Below are 17,978 nucleotides of genomic sequence, written 5' to 3'. Positions count from 1 at the left end.
CAAACACTTTGCTTCTAGCAGTGCTGCTGCTCTTCACCTCGAAACCTCGAGGCGTCGGAAACTTTGAAAACTCTTGCCATCGCTGTTGAAGAACGCCTGTGTCAACTCCGCCACTGCACTACTGCCCCACTTCCTCTGCTATAGCCCATACTGCTCATCGCTACCAAACCACCTAACCTGGATCCTTTGCCCTCCCATATATGTTTTAGTAGCAATAGTGTGGGAGGCTAGCACCAATCTACACTTTTTTTTTGCTTAGTTTCCCTCGAAAATTAAGCTTACTTTTTGTTCACCTGAAATTTCTTGGTCACCTAAGGATGCTGCGATCGTCTTGAGCCCTAGGCTCTAGCCCCGTACTGCCTTGCCCTGCTAGTCTGCTAAGTGAAACGCAACCGCCGAACCATAAACAAAGAAAAATTCTTTTTGGATAATCCTCTTTGTCAGAGGTATCAATATTAGACATGGCTTTATTAAAACTGCACATTTTTTAACCACTTTTTGTAAAATTTTTACCTTAGCCCTTTGAACTGACGTGACCGATTTTAACGGAGCATTATTAAAATATGTCAGCATTTATATTGTATGCACTTCTTAGTCTTCAGAGATTACTTGAGCGTAGTACACGAGCATTTAAATACATGTGAATAGCTTGTCATTCATCGGTGATGGGTCAACCTATACTACGCATGTTCTACTCTGTATGGCTGTTTGTCGGCCATGCGCGTTTGTTAGAACCTAGTTTCCTACATAAATTAAATTAACATACGCGATATGGTAAAGGTTCTGTAATTTTTTCGGAAGGTGAAAAATAGGAATCTTTTCTTAAAGATTCCTATTTTTTAACTCCACTTTTACTACCGCGGTGCTTATGAATGAAAAAGTATGGGGTTTATTAAAATTTTTTTCTTGGTGCAGTAGCATGACGATAGCGAATATATATACCAATAATGGGGATTAAGGCACTGTAATAGGAACACTCTTAATTATAATGACAGTTGTTATAATTATTAATTTGAATCTGCATATTATCTTGATTATAGAGTTCCTTGTCGAAAGTTATGAAACTCTGCCTCTTTAGGGAATTCGTTATCGAAACTATTATAACCTATTGGGATGTCGGTATAACGCTTGGCTCACCTATCTGCTATCTCCAAGAAGCTTAAGATATGCATAATTTGTAAAACATTTTATATCAGTGAAGGAACATGCTGAAAAACAGGTGCCACACACACACACACACACATATATATATATATATATATATATATATATATATCGACTGAAATCTGGCCTTCTGTATGTAATATATATATATATATATATTTATTATATGTGTACAGTTTTTTTAACTTTCTCATTTCTCTTTCTGGTCTGGCTCTATGATTATACAATAACATTCATTTCTCGCAGGAGTTGAAATTGAAATGACTGAGCGGCAAAAACAATCATTTAATCGAAATATGAACGAACTTGCATTTAGCATATTAATCAGACTGCCTCTTTAATTGCTACACGCATTTGTTGACTGTGGACAGATCGCTCTTCAGGACTTTATAATACACGAATTAAAAAGAAATAGAAAAAATTAATGCACTGTAGCTTTTGTATGACGATCCCGATCTGTTTAGAAAGTAATGTCAGTGGCTGTAGCTCTTAGCAGCAGCACTAAAGCCGCAATCATTATGATAGAGCCCAGATCTTGTGATGCTAGAAGAAGGCACATCTACTAGACGTTCGTGGGAGGCTGGTAGTACTTGGGAAAGGGGCAACTCGAATAGTAACTACAGGGATTGTTCCTTGGCAACGGGGCGAGCTGTAGTATCATTGTGTGATGATGTGGTCCTCATGGTCAGGTCATTTCGATTCCACACTTTATGCGTGTCTTGTTATCAACCATCTATAACAGGGGTGGCAGTACGACGATGTATGAAGCTCAGACACTCGGGTCGTACTTGAGTAAAGGGTGCATACAACCAGCACGACGTTAAGGAAAGGATTTGAAAAATTTTCGGAGACGGGTACATCCCCTCCCGTAACCCTAATATTACCTTCACGATTTGCGGTTATAGCTAGAAATGGTGAGCAACCCGTACCTTAATAGCATGGTTAGAAATAGAATGGGAGATAAAGAATTTGGTCGCCCTCATTTACCACAGGTTGAAGAGGGAACCCTGCTGTTAGGGGTAGCCAGCGATAGGTAGCAGACGATCTAGTTAATTAGCAGCCACTGTGCGCGAACGCTTGCGTGCCACTGCCTCCCTTTCCCGGTTTTTTCGCTACTACTGCTACTGCCAAGAAATCGATAGGTGTCCGACTGCTTAGAATGGCCGCTCTACCGCGGTAAACGGCCAGGTAAGTGTATGGACTACCGAAGCCGGTGATGGCATTTTGCCTTGTTGACTAAAGAGGCCTGCTGCTGCTGCGAGAAGAAGAAAAGATAGCCTTTCCGTGTTACCTTACGTAAGTGGAACCACTGGGGGACCTTCTCGTGGCGAGTGGCTAACGGAGTTCGTTTAGGGGCAAAAGGGAGAGCTGAATCAAACAAGTTTTACCCCTCAACTATCCCGTAATCGCTTTAGCCTCGACCAACCTACAACTATGTTACAAGCGGCCTGAGAGAGTTCGCTCACCAGCTTAGGTCTCCCATTTCTTGATACACTGGCTCCCTGTGCGCGTGAGCCAATTCACTACCATACTATTTCTTCATAGAAGGAGCCTGACTGAGGCTGTCTGCTCGCGGAGTTGAAGCAAGCCCCTAGCGTAGCCGTACCTCCCAGTAGGCTTGGTCGGTAATAGAGGACTAGAGCTAACGCGACCAAGCGAGCAGCTTGTGCAACACTCCGTACTGCAATGGTTGAGAGCCGAGCCTTCACTGAGCTCCAGTTGAGAGTGAAGTCCGGCAAATCAAGCGAAGAGAAGACACAGTTTCAGTGGGCGCAGCATCGGCCTGCATTTATGGTCAACATAATGTCTGTGAAGGGAGCGTCAAGAAAATACCATGAGCAAGGGAAACAGTGCACGATAACCGAAGAATTCGTGATTTATTAGTAACCGTCAACCGTCAAGTTATTTCAACCCAGGCAATAGCTGGCACAGCCAATGTAAAAGCCATCTTAAGAAAAATAAACCGATTATAACTGATTTAACTTGATCGAGCAATTTGCAGTTATCGGATATTCGCCCCCCGTTCACAATACAACCTGGTGAAAACAATGTGAAACCATTCCAAGAGCGTATAGTTACTACTGTTACAACTAGATAATACAAAGATGGTCATTGCACGCTTAGAATATTAAATATACTGCACAATTTAAAAACGCGCTATATTTGACATAGTTGGAATATGCCAAATCTAGAATATACGAAAACAAAAAAAACCTACACTTATAAGATAGAATCGCTTCGCTTTTAATATAACTATATCTTCTGTCCGCTGACCTATTTAGATTTTGAGTCTGAAATTATTTAGGAAATAAAAAATGCAATACTATAATAATGCAGGTGTTATAGCACTGTTTCGGCGCCGTATCTCGCGCCTTCGTTTATAATGAAAATCTCAGCAATCCCAATTCACCATAAAATATAAATATACATAACGCAATATGAATCATGATCTTTAAAACACCCGAAATCATCTTTTATGTGGGACTATACCTCGATAGGGCTTCGCTTCAACTCAACGGTACTCGAACTCAGTACACGAAGTGCTCAGTAATTCACTTTTTCATATTATACATATACTATATATTCATATATATATATATATAGTATTCGATCAAGCAAAATATTTAAGCGTACAGCACTTGCTTCTATCATTACTATCATCGCAGAACAGGATGCCCACAGTATACGAAATCAGGTCCAGATTTTTCTGGCCCGATCTGTCTGATTATAAAGCGAAACTTAACGGTTCATACGAAAGCTTTTCCATTGAGGCAACGCCTTGGGCCAAATAAATAAAATGCGCAACTGGTAAAAAAAACCTTCGCACCAAACGCTAAGCAGAGACGAGAGTAGATCGGACTGAATAGCTTAATCTAAAAGGGCTGGCTACCTCCTGTTGACGACAAACGGTATAAAGATTTATGAATAAGTAAGTAAGGATTCCAGATAAGTGCCGTTTCAAACATTTTTAAGCTCCTACGGATTATCCTTTCCTCCGTGTAACCCTCAACTAGACCGTTGTGACTGATTAACATATCCTTTGGGGGCTCTGTGCTGTGTGCTTCGTTTTCAGGTACAAAGGGTTCCTTAAAGATTGTCCAGACGGTCTTCTCACAGAGCAGGGGTTCCTCCGGATTTATAAACAGTTCTTCCCCCGGGGAGACCCCTCAAAGTTTGCGTCACTTGTCTTCAGGGTGTTCGACGAAAACAAGGTAGGTTCGTGCGGTACGATTTGTCATATTACTGATGCGCTAGAAGATTGTAACATCCTTCTAAAAGCATTATTCTACTTGCGCATCTAATGCTTAAATAAACATCTAAAATGCTGTTTTCTACCGCCACCACTTCTATGTATATTTTACCTTGAACCAATATGTCATAGCGATGATTAAAAAAAAAAAAGACTTATTTATAAGAATATTCCTGAAGAAGTAGCACGACTTCGTTACAGGCTTGTTTAAACACAAATGATGGCTGAAAATCCATTGATTTCTGTATTGTCGCCTGTACAATTGTATGATCTTCTAAACAGCTTATGTAAACAAAAAAACACGTCTCTCAGCTTTAGTTGAATTATGGATTGTAGCGGTATTACAATTATGAAGCGATTCATGACAAACTGCCGTTTGTAGGCAGGCGGAAGTTTTCACCTCCGTTCGCCGCTTGAATAACGGGCGCCAAGTATAAAACTGCGTCGTCTTCGATTTCAAACGTGTTTTTATGTGAACCATTTACGTGAGATTATTTGAGAAGCTATCGTGTATGAGATATATCGGTTCTTCAATTGCGTGTTCCCATTTGGGTTACGTTCCAAGTGGCTCTAAGAGGCTTCTAGTTCTAAGAGGCTAGGCTTCTAGTTTAAGTACTAGTTTAGAGAGCATATATATGTTACATACTGAATTGCTTATATTCATTGACAACGGATTTTTATCCTGGTAGAGTCAGAATTCGAGTAACACATTGCGTATTTATTACTAGTTTTAATCTGATGTAACAAGAAGGCATAGACAACAGGTATTTTCGTGCGGAGGTTTAGATTATGGCGTAATACATAAGATGTGTATTTGAATATTATTAACTTAAGTTATCGCAAAATACGCTCGTACTTCCGTGAGTTGTTATTATTGTGCGTTACTCTGATGTAGCCGGTGTGCGCGAATAGACGCTTCAATTAAATAACTGTTGGACAGTTATCAATACTTGGTCTTGCAAAGCTTTTAATTTTATAAACGCTGCAAAGATTATCCAAGTCTTTGCAAATCTTATAGAACATTGCGCCGTTCCAGCACTCGTAAAGATCAACTTTGCTATTATTAACGCTTCTGGCGTTACATAAAGCGGCCATTGCTGTATTGCTAATAATGCTTGAATTTATCACGCGGCGAGTAGCAGCTCGTTGTGTTTCATTGAAGGTAAGTCTGATAATATCCATGTGGGCAAGCAATGAGCGAGAGGAATTCGCTTAACACGAATCTAAGGCTCAAAGAGACAAAAACATTGCAAGGGTTCCCGCCGAATTTCTTGGACGAAAATGGCTATACATAGGTAATCGTATGTACGACATTCGTTTGTAAGAAAAAGCAAGCTTTGTCTACTATAAAAATCATGGCGGCCAACCTGCATGAGAAGACCTAGTTTATCGGCAGATCGGGCCTATATATCCGGATAATAGCATGCACTGCATCGGTATTGCGCAATTGCTGATAATTTTTTCTAAAAACCTATTTAATTAAAAAAGAAGTAGATAGTTCCATGATGTGAATTCACTTGTTTGTTAGCATCGTTTCATAACGACATAAGGTTTTACTAAATGCAATGTCCATTGTGTTTGTAATAGACCACAAGGAACACAAAGAATTACTATAGAAAACGGAATAACCTAACTAGCGCTATGTTTATTAGTTTTATAAATTATACCACGATATACAGCTGAAAGAAAAGAAAGTTAGCTATAGGCGGCCATATTCTGATAACATTTAAGCTAATTCTGAATTTGCCTGCAATCATCAAAATCGAAACACGTATTGCTTAGATATAAATATTGCATTTTGGAATATGCCGTAAGATCAGGAAACTCGAGGAATTATTCGGATCCGTAAAACCACCTAAAAAAGGAACTATAATAAATTATACCCAGTATAGCACCCTGAATAATAAATATATATGCGAAGCAACTTTTCTGTGTATAACAAAAGTATAAGTATATATATAATAAGCAATAACTTTCGTTTCAGCTTAAAAATCGATCACTCATATCTAGCGTTGTATCTCTATCTATACTTGCCATAAGTTTGAAGATGGTTTTTCAAAGGTCTTAGTTTAAAAAAGAAACAAAATAGAATAGAAATCTAAAAAATGCGTTTTGGAGGGACATATCTGAGTGTGTTCGAAGGATGATTAGGAGAACCAAACGACTGCTGTTTTGAAGGCACTAGAAAGTAAACAATCTAAGAAAAAATTACGTGCAATGATAGGCGTTTCCGGTAGAAAATATAAACAGATGTAGATCCACAGACTTATTAATATGAGAATTCGCATCGACAAGAATCAGTGCCACTGGAAGCAGAAAGAACTTTGTAACACAAAACAGTCACAACAATCTGCAATAAGCTTGAGACAGTTACGCACACTGGCTTTTACCAGTTCCAAGCTAGCTTTGCTCCAACCTGAATCCGCCAGCCAGCAGAGCCCTATATAATTATAATATAATAATTGCAATTGGGAAATTTTGAAACATTTATTTGGGAAGCTGGCCAGCTATATGCAAAGTCTAAATACCTTTTTCGCGTATGCCCTTTACATCTGTACACATCTGTACTGATTGTACACGTCACTGGAACTGGACAGCAGATTTAGACATCTGCTCATTCATAATCCCTGATTAACGCGTATAATAGTAATTGCAGGACGAAGCCAAAGTAGTGCACTTCGTTTCCACATAAAAGCGGAGTAACGTTATAAACGGAGGAGGAACCAATCGAAATCAGTCGCAAAGCCCTTCACGAGTTCCGAAATCGCAATGGAGTGGATATCTTCGGAATTTCATGATCAAGCAGTGCAATTTTGGCTTTCGCCCTTTACTAGATAAGTCGAACACAAAATCAGCAATACACACAAAGTAACAAAGAGTTTAACATTACTGCGTACATAAACACAGTGTTAAAGATAGGACCTAAGCAACACAAAATCGAGATAGGTAGTATTTTTTGGCTTAAAGATAAAGATTTGTTGTTTGTTAATAGCGTGTCTGTCCTGCCCTTATATCGCCGCATGCAAATTGCATGTGGGATGCAACGCTGATTCGTGAAGGGATATGACAAAGCATATAGAAAAATATACTTTTTTTTTACCTAGAAGACTTAAAAAAATTTTATTATAAAATCACGCAACGAAAATAACGTACAAGAGACACATCTATTTGCCAAATTAACGCAAATCGAGATGAGCTGCGTTGCTACGGGCGGGCCTAGAAATATAAACTGCAAAAAATATGAATGGTGGCAGCTTTTTAGAACAATTTCGTCGATATACAGAGCTTTTTCAATGTATTCTGTAAACAGACTGCCTTAAAACGTAGCAGGGAAGGTTATGTAATGTATTAGCGAAACTTCGTGCAAAAATTTTCTCGCCCACCGTTGAAGCTCGCTTTGATTTGCCCCGTAGAGGCCTTTCAGTAACCTCAAAGTAAAGTTGCTGACGGTAATCATTTCCTTCTTAGTGTTCAACTTGTTTTTTAGGTCAGATTTAACAACATTTATTTATAGAGGAAAAAGCCAATTGTGGATTAAATACGCCAGGTGATGGCATGCTAAGACGGTCCAATACGTTATCAGTAAACCCTGAACTCTATCCTGTTCCCGAAAAAAGCAATCCCTGCTGCTTTCTGTACAAAACCTCATATGCTCTTTACGTAAGCCTATGGTATACTATTATTCGAACAGTAAGTATATCAAAGATATTAACTCAGTAACAGATTCTATGAACCTAATAAATGCAAATTCATAGTAAATCTTCCAAAGAAAGGACTTTGAAATCGCGTTGTTCAGAATAGATTTACTTTACAGATAGACTTACTACTCCTATATTCATGTTATCTTACGCATTTCATAAACAGTAACTATCTAGTCTTGATATGATCTAGCAAACCATTACATGAAGACATGAATCATACTTGGTGGTCTAGGTGCGCCTACGAAGTTTGTTTCGTGCCGGAAAGCGGCTACCTAACGTAATGACCAACGGTTTAAGTATCAGACGTATGAGATGAAAAACATTTAAACTATTGCCAGAAGGGTACATTCATAAAATTATTTGCAAATTATATCGTTTAATAATATCATTTTAACTCTCAGTCCCTTAAACCAAAAGTGTGTGAAAACAATACAAAAACCTTTCAAGGGGACATTCGTTTTTATAGATGAATTCCACGTAAAGTAGGATAAAATCCTTCGTAGTTTAGAACACAGCGTCATTAGATGCAGACACTGCTTTACCAAAAAGTATCAGTATACCGTGGTTGCTTGTCCACAACCTCCAGCACAACTAGTTTTGTACGTAACGGAGCGAGCTCCAAGAGAACTTCCGTTGTCTCTTATCATAGTCACATCCGGAAGGGGCTGCTACTAAAAATAGTCTATTTATAGCATGTGTCGGAGAAACTGCCAGGAACGCCCTTTCAGAAGTTCCGAATGAATAGAGGCATATCAGATGAGCAATGCACTGAGTTGAACACTTGCAGCTTTGAAGACCGGCAACATATCACTTTGCCTTGCTTGACCTTTTCATAACAGCTGGCCAAACGAAACAACAATGGATCAACATGAAAATCGTTATCGCTCAGCATCCCCATGTCAATCAAAGATACACTTACCTTTAAGGTCACCCACTTAATCAATGAGCTGTAAATACTACTATTATTGAATAATCTAGAAAGCGCATTTGCTTTCAAGGAATACGCCATAATGGGAATCAAATAAAAAAAGAAACAATGTACAGCCCCTAATATGGAAGATTGTGTGTTGTATGTCTACTCAGAGGTGCACGTTATACCACACTACACGTTCAGTTTTTACATGTTATGCAAGATGGCTAAGCAAGCTTTGTATCTGTAAGCGCTGAATATGACTATATCACTTAGCATAAAAAACATATTACAAAATCAACACACGACCGTTAGGATACCATGCTTTTATTAGTCTCACTACGCGACAACACTTTTCTTAATAACGCATTTAACACGAGGAGTAATAATATCTTGATAATATTATGTTATAGGGCATACTTGTGATGTATAGGTCCTGAAACGCGGCTACCACGAATTTCTGTATGGAATCTACGAATCCGAATAGACCAGCTCTTATCGTGCGCTTGCTTTGCAAATAAAGAACATCTAAAAATTGAAACTCAGACAGCTTATATTTGAATTTACCTTGTATCGAATTTATTTGCTTTGCCAATAAAAATGTAGCCAAGACCATAACTAACCAATTTTTAGGACCTTCATTGTCGCCTTTGATAACGTATTTACCTATGAACCTTAGAGATACAGAGGTAGCTTAGGTTTGAGGATAGGCTTAGCTACGCTTTGGTTTTCCAATAGATATCCTAGCATATGGAAATTATATAATTATAGTAACCATTTCTTTCCAAGTTTCTCACATTAAGCCCCGTACTCCAAAAGCTCTTTAAAGCAATGCTAAAAGAGGGATGCGTAGATCTTTTATAGAAAGAACAGCGATGGCCAAGTATACAACTAATGAAGCTAAATCCATCATGTCCATAGAGATGCGTTTTCGTCCTTAAAATATAAAAATTTCGTTACACTAAGTTAGCTTAGTCGCCAAAAATAGCTAAATTAATACCTTTGATACGTTCTCTAACACTGAAAGACAGTATGATGATTTTTTATGGCATAAATGCTAGACTTCATAATTCTTTGATAGTTCTCTTGATCATAACTGAAAAGTAAACGGGCTTTTTACATTTCAAAATGCAATATTTTGCAAAAAAAAAATTAATCGAATAATGAAATCTCAAGTCTAAGCACTTCATATATCAACATCGTGATTAATCATGGTATACATCGCCACTTTCTGTAAATTTTGAAAAATCACACACATATTTTCTTTATTATCTTTCATTATTCATATGTATACAAACAAAAGTAGGTTGCGTCTAACTATTAATAATAATTTTTTACCGATAAAAACTGCAGAAATACTCACCGGCCAGGTTACATTTGTGGCTCAAACCATTATTCTTATCGGAATCATTAAAAGTAAACAAATCTGAAAATCTTGATCAACTTTATACGCTCTTTTTTCTCCCGTGTTCTATATACGGTTTTCTACAATTTAATCTCCGGACCGTTTAATAATAATTTAATTTAGTTAAGTATCGCACCTAAAATCATTTCCATCCGAGAATATTATTGAGTAACTCAGGAAATCTGCTGGTGTCTTGGTCAGGAAATGGTACAAACACTTCATCCCGAACTCGCGTAATGGCCTCTTGCAAACGTGGAACTGTTACGCAAAGCAAATATCCTCCATCGTGCATTGCCTTCGCAAGCTCCCACTGATGGTTATCTAAAAGAATTTCGTTGATTACCACAATGACCTGCGTAAAAAGCAAAGCTCGTTACTGAATAATCAGCCACTGTACATCTGATTAGGTTAAAAGAAAGGGAATGCGAGTTCAAACCATCACATAAACTCACGATATATTTTATCTTATTTTACCGTATTGTCGCTGGAAGTACTCGTTCTTATTTCACTACGGTGTTGTTCCTATTGTAAGGTAAGAAATGAACTTTTCTGAACACATTCGCCTACTGTTTGATCTAACGCCTTAATAATCTTGTTTCAAACGTATGTGACGCGTGTAGGGCCTCAGTCTTCGTACCGTTTATGCGAACCATTAGCATGAGACATCTTTAAACTACTTGAACATGACGAAGATAAAGTTTACAATTTGGAGTACTGCTATAGAAAGGTACTTAAATTGAAATGTGTATAGGCGTATTGTTACAACAAAGTTATCAGTTGTAAATCCGTAACGCAGAAATGTGTTTGTGATATGACATAGTATCATCTTAATTAGGTTCTTTAGAAAGCATTCTTATAACAAATTTACCTTTGCCTTGCGGCACCGCACTGCTTCGAGAACGCTTCCTGCCCCAGCGTGGCATATAATAAGGTCGGCTGATCTCATCTCCTTGCTAATGTCGTTCTTATAGTCAAAACAAAGTACACCTGGTTGTTTTACTTTTGGAATCACTCCCGATCCAAACTGTACAGTAACATTTTCGTAGCCCACTGTCTGCAGAAGATCTAACGTCTCCTTTTTTGTCACCTCTGCAACTAATTCGTCGAACCTTGTCGTTCCAACAGTCACAAACGCTGTTTTTCCTCTCCTGTGCATTTCTGTAGATTCACAGTACGCTTTTCAAAGACGGCTATTCAACGTTGTGCTTCGCTTTAAAGATATTTTGTAGAAAGGCTAAATTGTCAATGGAACACAATTTAGATCAGCTCAGTTATGCCGGACGCATTGTTTGGTGGTTGGCCGCAGACCGATTTTCCCAGCTGATTGTATTTGTTTTAGATCAAAAGCAGATGATGTGGAAAGGGCTGTGGAAAGGGAACGATTGATGGGGAGGGTCTGATAGATTGCCCGCGAATTTTGTAGTCATAGCGAAGTGATACGTAGATGTGAAGCGGAGGCGTTGTGGAAGTTCCGCTCATAACAAATTTTTCATAAGTATATAACTATAAGAGCAAACAAAGAGTAAATTCATAGATGCAGTAATTGTTCAGTGATTACTATCGTTAAATATGCGAACTAGAATCGTACCCATTCGCCATGCTAGCTATTTTTCATCGACGATTAGCTAAAAAAGATCACAAAGCAGAATGTTGAAAAACTATAAATTGTTATGTTTCCTTTATTGCTACGATCTGTTCAAACTTTGATGCGTTCAGTCCTCGGTATAAACAAAAGTACCCTTTAATCCAATCCAGTGAATCAGTTTGTTGATCAAAATGGTCAACAAGAATATATATATATATATATATATATATATATATATCGTAAATTACTTAGATTTTTTTTATAGCGACGGCAAAGTAACTTAGTTTTTGAAATTATTTTTAGACAAAGAAAGTATCAATTGGAGAAGAGATTGAACATCCCGCTTCATCTAAAAAAAAGATCTATAAACCTGCTAAACAAAAAAGGAATTCAAAAATACGTTGTGCAGGTTCTGTTTGCTGTTAACCGCAAGACTAAATCTTTTCAATATATGCTATCTTGTTCATATACAGAAGAGACTTACATGACTGTTTAAGAAGTTTGGCATTGAATACGTGACCAAATGAATGAAACCGTCAAGCAGTTCCTCTTCTCAAGTTAATATGTGTGTATATTTTTCGTTTGTCTTCAAATCGTACAGTTTTCAATTTAACTTTCACTTTCAATTAACTAGTTAAATTATTTTAAAATTACTTGTTTCGGGTTTCGATCCGTTAATCACATTACTCTACTATTCTTAACGATCATTGTATAATATGTTAAAATAGCCAAAATATCTATGTTGAGCTCAAATGCAACACGGATCTAGATATTCTTAAATACCAAAGTTTATCTTGATTCGGACTGTGTTAGGCTGAAATGCTCATATGTTAGCTTATGTGACAGAGCCATATGCAGCACCTGCATCATTCGTTTCAATATAGAATTGAATAAGAATTAGAATATGTCCCTAACAGTAAATATAGATTCAGACAAGATTTCAGATATTAATAGGATCCGTTCACAAACATAATTTCATTAAAACCTTAAAAAAATGTTATGATTTTAAAACATGAAGCTTTTTAGCGTTTGATACACTAAGTCCACAGTGACGAAGAAATGACGCAGTACATATGAGGAGTTCTTCTGTTTCGCCTATTGCGTTTCTGATCTTATATATTGTCACCAGCGTCTTTTACTGCGTATTCGGCATGTAGTCCTGCTTCTAACCTAATCAATTGCGTTTTATTTTCTATTTCAGGATGGTTCAATAGAATTTGAAGAATTTATTCGTGCCCTTAGCGTAACATCACGGGGCAACGTCGAAGAAAAATTGTTATGTGAGTATCAGAATTTCTACCTTCTTCCTAGTCAGAATACAAATTCAATATTCAGTCATACTTAAGCCATTCATCAATCTAATGTCATTGTTAATAAGTATTACATATTACGCGATATTACAACCTGAAACTATAACTGTTTCCCGCAGATATATCAATGAAACAGTTAACCGCGACACAAACACATTAAACTATAAAACGTTAGGAAGACAATTAAAAACGCCGTAACTTACTCCGCTAAGACAAAGATTTATTCCAATATAGAAACTGCAGCGTAGAGTCTCGTCCAGTTATATGTCACCGGACTATACAGGACTTTTAACATGATTTGGTACGAGTGTCTAATCAGTGTTAGAGAAACGCTGAATGTTTACACAGAAAGACTAAGCAGACCAACTACAATATACGTATTGCAAAAATAATACAGAAGCTCTTGCTTTCTGTTAATATTATTGATGACAGTAAGATCATCTTCTGACTCGATATGTATATGATATAGCGTTGAGCATCCAGACGATACGCCTTTGTCTTCATTACGTTCTCTGTGACACTACCCTGTTAGATCCAATTGCACATATTGTATTTGTTATAGTGGTCAAAATTATGCAATCCGTATACAGATAGATATTTAGCGGAGCAGCTGAATCGAGAATACAACAGGTTTTTCAAAAAGGTCGTAAATTCCCTGGTGTCTTTCAAATAAATGCATGTATCCTAGGTACGTGAGGCAGGCCTAATAAACGCATCAAAAACCCACAAATTTCGCTTAAATCGTTCTTGATTCGAAATGGCTCTACATATGGACATATAGAAGATTTAGAGATTGATAGAAATTAATTGTTCAGGGTGACGGACTTGCTCCGGCCGCTCAGCAATAGAACTAATGCTGACAAACCGTTACATTTGACTGTTGTTGCTGCCGTCCTTCCTGTCCTGTCCCTATTGTTGACGATGCTGAAGTCAGTCACTGTTCTAGCTAAGACCAGTGCTGCTGGATCAACGATCGTTAGGTCCGTTACGGGTGACCGTTGTTCGATGGACATCTGAGCAGGCAAACAACGGACGTGCTACAAATAAGCACCGGCAAAAAACATCAGTAGCAACGGTAGCCGGAGGTGAATTGTCAGCAGTCATTGGCCACTGATGCCGCTGCTGCTCCTACTCCTGCTGTAGTATCGGCCCGTGCCAGATGCCTCTCTCATTCGCTTAACAAACTTGCTGGCGGAGGCGGCGTCGAATGACGCGCGCTCACCGGCGTCGCCGACCCTACGGAACGGCACATGATGGACACACGACGTACGCGACATATGCGATGTATGTTATATACACAAGTATTTCCTCTCGTGTATCTTACAGTTCTTCAGACAGGAGCAGGACTAACAGCTAAAAAACCAAAAGACGAGAATTCGACCCGAGATAAACCTATAATTTCATAGTGAGCCAGTTGTTACTGACTTCTAGGAACGCTGCGGGGCTAGAAGGTTGTTTGTTTGTCATAGAGGTATATAATAGTCAGATTGTCAACTGGCTTCTGGCTCGGGCCCAATACGTCACTGATGACTGGCGTATTTCTTACGATCTATAAAGCATCGACTATTTTTGCCCAGTCGTTCGCCGTGCGACGACTAAACCGGCTTCTAACCAGTTATTATGCTGTCATCACGTGATGAACAAATGGATATGGAGGTTAGAAAAAACACGTGATAAGATATCCATTGCAGTCCTGAAAAGAACCAAAGTTATTATATGCGCACGTGAGACAGCAGGATGGCTATGCTGAATTGCAAATTGACTGGATGTAAGAGAAATTACCCTAAAGATGACCCGGAAATGCCTATTTTAGCTTAGTATCTACTTTCAATATATACACACTTGAATGAACATAACCGATCCTTACCGCGTGTGACAAAAATCTCTCTATTATAATAGGAGGGTAAAGACTAATTTCCCCCAAATCAGTGGAAAACATCGTTTTGTAAAGCTTGGAATAGGGCGCAGTATAACAGATGAACAATCTGAGGATCTTGTCTCTCTACCGTCATTGGCTAAGCATTATTACGTTGATGAAGAATTTCTGACGCTGACTGCTTCGCCATCTACTGTGATTCCCAGTTGTTATATATAAATATATAGACAATTCACTAAACATTTGAAATCAGCCAGAACGAAACGGAAAAAATTATCCACGCAGCGAGGAGGCTATTTTTCCCGTCTTCATTTTTCAGTAACGGCTCAATATTTTTCCATCATCTCAACCTCGGTAGGGAGATTTCTGTCCATACAAGCGTGTGTTGTCTCTTTGAAAAGAGGTTTGTGTAACCAAAATGGACCGACCAAAGTATTCGGCACGCGCCGGCCCGATTTACCCAACAGCAAAGAGCACGAAGGATCCATTCGCGTCTATTGAATCACCGTCGCTACTGCTCCTGCGATCTAGTTAGACTCATCGAATCGCTAGGTGGCCCCGATTGGCTGAAAGCGAGTACTTCTCCTGCGCACGAGTGTCTGCGTATGTGTATCTATAGTACGGGGTGAGGAATAGGACCCGACGGCAGATGGTCAGTCAAACGCTAGCTGGCTGGCTGGCTGGCTGGCTGGCTGGCTGGCTTGTTGCTCGAGAGCGGCACAATAGGCTTCTGAAGCAGTCGCCTACTTGGCCGGCCCAGTAGGCCTGGCTGAATCGGCCGGTCCACACGTTAGACCAGAACGAGACCAAACGATATAGAAAGCGGAGAGGTGATTTGGCAGCTTCAACAGAAACACGCTAGAAAAACTGCCACAACTGCTACTAATACTATATGGAACTATTGCCTTGTACCGAATCGCTACTTTGTTGTAGTCATAGTTGTTTGATCTGGCTACTTAGAATTACTGAACTTCCAAGTACTTCCCTTTATACCGAAAAATTCTAATCTCTGTTACTACGAACGATATCCTAGATCGAACTAAAGTGATGAGAATGCTGTTAATCATGACGGATTTACATATATACCTGCTACTAAAACTGTGTATTTGTTTTCATGCTCCACCCCTCCTAATCGATCCCTAAAAGTTATTGGATTGGGCTGCTTTTTGGCGAGTTGCTAGGGCTTCACTTTAAGAAGAGTTGCGCGAAGATGAAGTCGGTCGGACAGATACTATAGGGAGTTTGTTTTTTTCATCTCATAGGGCGTAATTTGGGTAAATTGCTCATTAACGAAATGGCAGTCGAATGTTTCCATAGACGTTGACATAAGGAGCAATACATGTCTTCACACTCGAGTCGCAATTTACACGTTGAAAACATTCCCCGAAGGATGAAAGCTCATGTCCTCTGTGAAGGGATCGTCTTCAATATCCACCGAAGGTTGAACCTAACTACATCAACATGTTCCTGTATCTAGAATTGATTTTTCCCCATGAAAATAGTCAAAAGTACATTGGAGAGTTCGTCTCGCCTGCAGAATAGTTGGCTGCAAATATGTCTGGAACGACTTTTGAATGAACTTCAAATAAATGTCAGTTGGAATCTGGTGGCAGCTAGCGTGAGGAACATTTCCCGAAGCAATCCTTTCAAAAATATTCTTTAAAATTCTTGTAACGTCTTTTTGACTTCAGTTGTTTAGATTGTAATCAACTGAGTAAAAATGTAATATATCTTAAAGTTAAAATTGATATTTTGGCGAAAAAACGGCAAAAAATCGAATCTGATAGCCTCTCACTTGTGTGGCACTGCAGTGAAAACTTTTTACATCGATGTTTATTTGGGGAAAGCAGGAAGTAGTATATCGTGGACAATCGAAGGCTCTCGATAGGCCGAATCAAAATGCAACACATGTTCAGATGCCTAAATCTCAATTGTTAACTTGAAAACGACATCTTTAAGTGTGAGTGACGAAAATCATGTTGGTCCTATCGGTCTGTCTATGTAACTGTAGGGTAAAAGTGCGTTGAAAACTGCGTATTTGGTAAACTGGGACGGCCAATAGAAACGGGTTGATTTTCGGGAAAAAAAAATGCTAATCGAACTGTAAAGAACAATACATGTGTGTAGCTGTTTGTAACTATGTGTAACTAACGATAAATATCAAAGCCTTAATGACGTGCCAGGTACAGAGTCAATGCATCGACCGAATTGTATGAAATAACTATATATTCCTTCTTACTACCTATTATAAAGTTGGAAAGCTTTATATTTTGGTGACGTACGAAACAAAACGTCTATTTTCATCTAGAAAAATTAGCAGCGGCAAACATAGCCACCCTTAATTCTATGTCATACGTTATTGTTAATTTTTTCTTGAAGGAAAGAAACTCGAAACACTGTCTAAGCTTCGATGACATCCCAGGAGCCGAACTAATGCCTAGTGGACTTTATCCATAGCAGCATCCATTATAAGTCGGCTATCTTCGTTTCGTTAAAAGCGATTCAGGTATCTTTCTCAGAGGTCGGCCCAGCGCCGATATTAGTTACGGGCGTCCCAGACACAGAGTCAATCAGAGCCAGCATTACGAAAAAAAAACAAACGTTGTAGAAGTGTACGAAAAAGTCAACATGTCCTAGTCAGCCTAGAGTTAGGCGGGTAGCTTGGGAAACATTCGGACAGATCACAGAAAGGTATAGGACTAGCGGGAACATGGGAAGTTCTACTCGTATAATTGTCGGTGTGTAGTTTATAATAGTCTATGTTAGGTATACGGTAT

General features: G+C 38.8%; 2 protein-coding genes across 6 annotated transcripts in view; one reads left to right on the top strand and one right to left on the bottom strand.

Moving 5' to 3' along the window:
* Window positions 1-17,978, top strand: part of LOC147753022 (frequenin-1-like) — a 132,250-nt gene that overhangs the window by 106,551 nt on the left and 7,721 nt on the right. For all 5 annotated transcript variants that reach the window (XM_086969851.1, XM_086969854.1, XM_086969853.1 and 2 more), the window contains 2 exons: window positions 4,238-4,376; window positions 13,217-13,295. In XM_086969851.1, coding sequence (XP_086825977.1) covers window positions 4,238-4,376; window positions 13,217-13,295 — 218 coding nt within the window. The remainder of the gene's footprint in view (window positions 1-4,237; window positions 4,377-13,216; window positions 13,296-17,978) is intronic.
* Window positions 9,337-11,756, bottom strand: Alg13 (Alg13 UDP-N-acetylglucosaminyltransferase subunit). The gene is made up of 2 exons (XM_022839405.2): window positions 11,299-11,756; window positions 9,337-10,782 (listed from the first exon to the last, which is right to left on the bottom strand). The coding sequence occupies exons 1-2, from the start codon at window positions 11,584-11,586 to the stop codon at window positions 10,573-10,575; spliced, it is 498 nt and encodes a 165-aa protein (XP_022695140.1). The 5' UTR covers window positions 11,587-11,756; the 3' UTR covers window positions 9,337-10,572.

The sequence above is a fragment of the Varroa jacobsoni genome, unplaced genomic scaffold, assembly GCF_002532875.2.
Source record: "Varroa jacobsoni isolate VJ856 unplaced genomic scaffold, vjacob_1.0 scaffold_797, whole genome shotgun sequence".
Classification (NCBI taxonomy): domain Eukaryota; kingdom Metazoa; phylum Arthropoda; class Arachnida; order Mesostigmata; family Varroidae; genus Varroa; species Varroa jacobsoni.
Note: the sequence above shows the minus strand (reverse complement) of the source record. Positions and strands in the feature narration are given on the sequence as shown.

Bases quoted from the DNA above. Each gene is read 5' to 3' on its own strand.
- Alg13 (XM_022839405.2), bottom strand. From the start codon at position 11,586: ATGCACAGGAGAGGAAAAACAGCGTTTGTGACTGTTGGAACGACAAGG. The intron at 10,783-11,298 runs GTAAATTTGTTA...CTTTTTACGCAG, and splicing joins TGCGGTGCCGCAAGGCAAAG to GTCATTGTGGTAATCAACGA.